General features: G+C 48.3%; 1 protein-coding gene across 1 annotated transcript in view; it reads left to right on the top strand.

Annotated features, from left to right (window-relative positions):
- Positions 1-6,299, top strand: part of MSL3 (male-specific lethal 3 homolog (Drosophila)) — a 16,094-nt gene that overhangs the window by 1,429 nt on the left and 8,366 nt on the right. The window contains exons 2-9 of the mRNA XM_015563964.1: positions 418-526; positions 1,031-1,113; positions 1,506-1,601; positions 1,947-2,044; positions 3,049-3,134; positions 3,671-3,793; positions 4,522-4,682; positions 5,469-5,627. Coding sequence (XP_015419450.1) covers positions 418-526; positions 1,031-1,113; positions 1,506-1,601; positions 1,947-2,044; positions 3,049-3,134; positions 3,671-3,793; positions 4,522-4,682; positions 5,469-5,627 — 915 coding nt within the window. The remainder of the gene's footprint in view (positions 1-417; positions 527-1,030; positions 1,114-1,505; positions 1,602-1,946; positions 2,045-3,048; positions 3,135-3,670; positions 3,794-4,521; positions 4,683-5,468; positions 5,628-6,299) is intronic.

Here is a 6,299-nt window from a genome sequence, read left to right as displayed (position 1 = left end):
CGCTTCCGGCCGGGGTACGGGACTGCGCACGCGCGGCCTGAAAGGTCGCGAGGTTTCGCGAGGTTTTCGCCGTGCGTCGATTTGTGTACGTGGTCGCAGCTTGGGCTGTGTGTCCAGGAGACCGCTCACGGAATGGCGCCTTAAGTCCTTTCGTCCTGCGCGGAGCGCCTCTTGGGTTCCCCTGTGACACAGACACCGACCGACCCAGGTCCTAAGCCACAGCGCTGCCTGTCGACTCGCGACGTCATTGTCCCGGGGCCTCAGTCGTGCCTGGGACCCTCCCGTAGGGTACAAGGGCTAGGTTGACCCAGTGTTACCGTCCCTCAGGGCCTTTATGTTTTCAATCTCCAAGTCGCACCCCCTGCCCTTCAGGGGGCTCGCGGGGGACTGAGCCCCATCTGTAGCCCCTCGGTCTAGGCGGCGAGAGGGAGTGGGCATCGCAGTCTGGTGGTGGGGTTGGCCCGGGGTCCCAGGTGCGTCCGAGCAGCGCTGCCCGTTGGGGGACTTCCCAAGGACCCCGGGTTCTGTGAGTTATGTTTTAGGGTTCCGCCCCCGAAACCCTTGTCTCTGATTTCCCTCCTCCTTCCCCGCCATGAGTATCCCCTGGGGTGACACGCCCCATCTTTTGCCCCACATGTTCCCTCTGGGGACACCGCTGGAAGGGCTGGGGCTCGGGACACAGTGGCGCTGGAGAGACTACAACTCCCAGAGGTCTCAGGGCTGCAGCTCTCTGGTCTGGCCAGGCCTCTTCTTTACTGACAGTTGGCTGGCCAATGGCTTTAAAAGACGCACCCAGTCCCACACTCAGAGACCAATCACGGGGAGTTTGGAGGGATGTTTCCTTTTTTGAGGCATCCAGTCAGGAAAAAAATGGAATTGAAAGGAAAAATGTTTCAGCACAGCTCGCGGTCTAAAAAAGGAGCGAATACTTCCTTTTCTTTTCAAAAAAGGTCTATGATCGAGTTTTCCTGATCTAGCTTCCGGTGTTGTGTATATTCAGTCATTTGTGGACAATATTTTCTGGTTTCAGATTGTGGATGTTATTGTTGGGAAAGACGAAAAAGGCAGAAAGATTCCAGAATATCTAATCCATTTTAATGGTTGGAACAGAAGGTGAGTGTATTTGTTAAACCTGACTGAAAATTGATCATCTTTGCAGCACAGGAACCTGGGGTTTTGTTAAGTTTTAGAAACACTTGTAGAAAAGTTTCATGTGCAGTTTTTGCTTTTTGAAATCAAACTTTGCCTATGCAGAAGAATGATAACTTTTAAGTTGATTATATTTGAGTTCTCTCTGGGTAATTCTGGAAGCCCCAGTTGCTTCTATGGCTAAATGAGTTCCTCTTTCAGTTTATTTGCATTTTTTGTGACTTTAAAATATTTAAATCGTTTTCCAAAATGTAAGTAATTTTGGGACACTTCCGTTCCTCTGAGGTGCTGTTGGGCATTTGTTTTATAGTGAATTAAAATACTGAATTTTCTATCCTTTTTTGTTTGTTTTGTAGCTGGGATAGGTGGGCAGCTGAAGATCATGTCCTTCGAGATACTGACGAAAATCGGAGATTACAGCGGAAACTGGCAAGAAAAGCTGTAGCTCGCCTGTGAGAATACAACAATCCTGACAAATGTGTTTTCTCCTAATGTGTAGAATTTTTAGGCTCTAAAAGTAAACATATGACAAGCATGGCTTATTATGCAATTGGACTTACTAAAAATGTGTTAGCAAAGAGTGCCTGTGTTGTATTGTAAATAACTGCTGTGTTTTCCAAGGAGGTGTTGTATATATGTAATAATCTGAAGTGGAGATCACCATTTATGTTCTGCAGCTTCATTATTTGCCGGTTGCTTAAGAATCTTTATTGTTCTATCTTGTTTTTTTACCTTGAGACCCTTATCAGTCAACATTAAAATTTATTTCAGTCGTGTTTTATTTGTTTGTTTTCCAGAAGCACAGGAAGAAAAAAGAAGCGCTGCCGATTGCCTGGTGTCGATTCTGTCTTAAAAAGCCTCCCCGTTGAAGAAAAAGATAAAAGTGATGAAAACTGTGAGTGGCATGAGTTATTTTGTTATTTTCTCTGGTTACATGAACTTTTATCGCCCGGCCAGCATTGCTCAGTGGTGAGCGTCGACCTATGAACCAGGAGGTCACGGTTTGATTCCCGGTCAGGGCACACGCCCGGGTTGCAGGCTCCATCCCCTGTAGGAGGCGTGCAGGAGGCAGCTGATCCATGATTCTCTCTCTTCATTGATGTTTCTCTCTCTCCCTCTCCCTTCCTCTCTGAAGTCAATAAAAATCTATTTAAAAAATAATAATAAGAGAACTTTCACCTACTTCTTTTATACTGCAGGACTGAGCAGGAGGAATCATTGAAATTACACAGGGAAAGGTTTTTAGCTCATTACATATGATATTTGCCCCTTTCAATTTTGACAAGTAAGTTAGCCGTCGTTTAAGTTCATAATCCGTCCTCATCAGACATACTTCTGATCGCTGCCTTCTCGGCCAGTGTCTATACTCATCCCAGGCCTGGGTCTGGGCCTCACTTTCCAACACAGCAGGTAACCGTGGGATCCTAGATGACTAAACACTTTCAGATCATTGTCTTTATTTTTCTTTTTAAAAATACATTTTTATTGATTTCAGAGAGGGAGAAAGAAAGAAACATCAATGATGAGAGAGAATCATGGATCGGCTGCCTCCTGCACACCCCCTACTGAGGATCGAGCCGCAGCCGGGGCATTCTGCCCTGACCCGGAATCAAACCCGGGACCCTTCAGTCCACCGCAGGCTGACACTCTATCCATTGAGCCAAACCGGCTAGGGCTCAGATCATTTTCTTGGGTGTGTTTTGCATTCATTGAAATCGGTGTTATGTTTTTCCAAATAAATTTCCATTCTGAAAGGTACGATGTTTGCATTCAGCATTTAAAATATATGTAGGACTGCAGTGTGTGGATACCGGCAGTAGGACACATCCCACCCTAAGGACCTGGAAGAGCTGGGGAAGTGGCTAACCCAGGCTTGCTTGGTGTTTGTGTCTCACCTAGCTGTAAGCACTTCCTCTGGTGACAGCAGTGAAGAAAAGGATGGAGCAATAAGTGAAGAAAGTGACATTGAAGAAAAGACTGAAGTGGTAAAGGTTTCATTGTGAAAACTCTTTGGTGTTGATTTTAGTGGTAGAACTCTCCAGTCGTGAATCATTTGGTAAAAAATACATTTTTAACCAAATATTATAAAGTCGCACTTCATATTTAAGGGAAAATAACTCGTGTATAGTCACCGGATGACCCTCTCAGTGGCTCTTCACAGCCGTAAAGTATTTGCACAAGTCATAGTGACCTGTTACTTTTCAGTGACATTGCGAATTTTATTGTTACAATGGTGACTATTTCTAAATGCTGTGTATCAGTTTAGCATCTCCTGCCTGCCTTCAGTCCTACTTGTGAAATGAAATGGGGAGACAAGAAAGCATTTGCAATGTGGTTAGTGTCCTAAAACGAGTGAATGTGGCCTTTAATGCACTTCTCATCAGAACACGTATCATTACTGGGGTAACTGTGGAGGATTAACTGGCTTTGTATCATAGAGGCTTTCAAGTGTTCGTCCTCTGGACATGGTCTCTCCTCCTGTTTTAAGACGTTTTAAAAATACGGAATTTTAATGTCGCAGAAGGGACAACTGGAGCCGCGCAGGAAAAGGGCGATGGACGAAAGGGCAATCACTATAGACATCCCCGACGTTCTGAAGAAGAAGTTGGAGGACGATTGCTACTACATCAACAGGAGGAAACGGGTACGCATGGGTGTCGGATAGAACGTCATCCCAGAGTCCAATCCTTGAGAACCCTGGGGCGATGAGACTTCCATGGTAAGGGGTAGACCGGGTCAGGTTTCAAAGTTATCTGATGGTAGCGCCCTGCTGCTGATAGAATTCAAGTGTGCACGGTCTTGCCCAGCCTGGCTGCCCAGGTCAACCCTCTGGGAGCTTTGCAAAGACCTGATTCCTGGACTGGCACTCAGAGGGTAAGCGCACATGGGCTCTGGGGTGGGGGCGGCTGTGGAGCTAGTCTGCGAGGCTCCCCAGGCGATTCTAATGGCTAACATGAGACTCGCTGCTCGCATTCATTTAAAAAATTAATGCTGCAATGTGCAGGGTGCTATGATCGGTACACAAAAAAACATCCGAGAGCTTCAGAGTGTATTTATTTCAAAGCTGCTTTTCGCACTGAGTAGGCTTTCATTTGGGGTTTGAAAAGCGATGCAGACAAGACCACCGTTGCTTGGAGTAGGTCAGTGGTCGGCAGACTGCGGCTCGCGAGCCACATGCGGCTCTTTGGCCCCTTGAGTGTGGCTGTTTTAATTGCATTGTACGTGCACACCTGCATGTGGTATTTTGTGGAGAGCCACACTCAAGGGGCCAAAGAGCCGCATGTGGCTCGCGAGCCGCTGTTTGCCGACCACGGGAGTAGGTGGCCGATCCCGTGGGATGTGTGCGGCAGCTGGGTCTGTTTCTTTTGACAGTTAGTGAAACTTCCGTGCCAGACCAACATCATCACGATCTTGGAATCGTACGTGAAGCATTTCGCTATCAATGCAGCCTTTTCTGCTACTGAGCGGCCCCGGCATCATCACGCGATGGCCCAAGCCAGCATGAATGTGAATTACATCCCGGCAGAAAAGAAGTGAGTGGGAGAGGGGGGCTGGCATGGTATGGTTCTCTTCTTGTGTATCAGAGAAGTGACTGTTGTTTAGAAGAGGTCACACTGTCTCCATTTCAGTATTATGGATTCGTTTAACATGTCACTTAATATGCAATTTAGTATCAAAATGTTCTTTTTTTACTATTTTTTTATTTTATTTTATTTTATTTTATTTCTTTATTTTACTGTCCTCATCCATAGGTACACGATTTTTGTCCTTTTTTTTTTTTAAATGTTCAATAACTGCATCTGGTCTAGATGCAACACCAGGACCAGTTTGTTCAGCGATCTAATTTCAGAAGGTAACTTTGTTCCGTGAGAAGCACTAGAAGGGGTTTGATCAAAGCTTGTTTACAAACAGGCCTTTATTCTGGCCTGAGTAACTGGCCCCGGGGTCTGCCTCGGCGCACGCGTCTCAGCCGGACGGAGTGGAGTTGGACAAGTAGAGTGTTCAAGTTCACACAGGGGTGAGGTATTCATGGGTCCCGCCCCTTCCGCTTGGGCTCCTGGTGGGGCACTGAGCCCACTCGTGTGTTCAGTGTTGTAAGTTAAAATCTCTACAGACTCCCTGCACTCTCTATCATAAGCCCACTGTTCCTATTTAATTCTTGGTTGTTGTTGGCATCTAGATTCATTTTATTCCTCGGGTGTGTGGGTGTAACATACAGTGTTTAAAACTCTGCCTTATTCAAAACGTACCACCTTATCGTGACCGGTGGGCAAGTTCTGTGTCTTGCATCTCTGAGCGCTTCCTTTTCATCCTTCCAGCGTTGACCTTTGCAAGGAGATGGTGGACGGATTAAGAATAACCTTTGATTATACTCTCCCGTTGCTTTTGCTGTACCCATACGAACAAGTTCAGTATAAAAAGGTGACTTCGTCCAAATTTTTTCTTCCCATTAAGGAAAGTGCCACCAGCACCAGTAGGTAAGTCCCAGCATGGAGACCGTGGTTGGGTGTTGAGTGGCTCGCCCCCTTCCCCAAAACAGTGGAGTGAGGGGAGCACGGCCCGAGGGGGAGGAGATGGGGTCTGAGCATAGCTCCCTCGCTTGCTGGTTGTGGGACTGGCGGGGAGAGCGTGGGCCTCCTGGAGCAGTTACTGTTCCGTGAGGAGGCTTGTGCAGGGCCAGCCACCTGTGGCCTTCGGTCAAGGTTCCTTCCCTTCTGCGGGGCTGTCACCGCGTGCGCCCCGTTGCTGACCAAGCGCGCCCACGTCTCCCTGGAGGGAAACCAAAGGCCCCGGCCTACCGTCTCTCCCATCCGCACACGCTGCTGCTGCTCCCTCAAGCCTCTCCTGCGTGGTCTGTCTCGCGATGGCCACTCATCCGTCCCCTCCTGCCTGCTCATCCCCACCGAGGGACCCCCAGCTTCCCCTGGCCACGCTGTGCTCTGCGCGGCCACCATTCCCTTCGTGGCTCCTGGCTCTCTCGCTGCCCCGTGATGTCTTCTCTCAGCCTGCCTTCCTTTCCTGCTGCTGTCGCCTTGGGGAGAGGCCTGTCCCCAGGCCCTACTCGGAACCTGCAGGACCCCCATGTCCCCCGTGCACTGTGCGCTGCCACACATTCGAGGCTGTCAGGCATTACGTAGGTTCTGCAAAGG

This window comes from Myotis davidii, unplaced genomic scaffold, assembly GCF_000327345.1.
Source record: "Myotis davidii unplaced genomic scaffold, ASM32734v1 scaffold1277, whole genome shotgun sequence".
In the NCBI taxonomy this organism is placed as follows: Eukaryota; Metazoa; Chordata; class Mammalia; order Chiroptera; family Vespertilionidae; genus Myotis; species Myotis davidii.
This window is presented reverse-complemented; position numbering and strand designations above follow the sequence as displayed.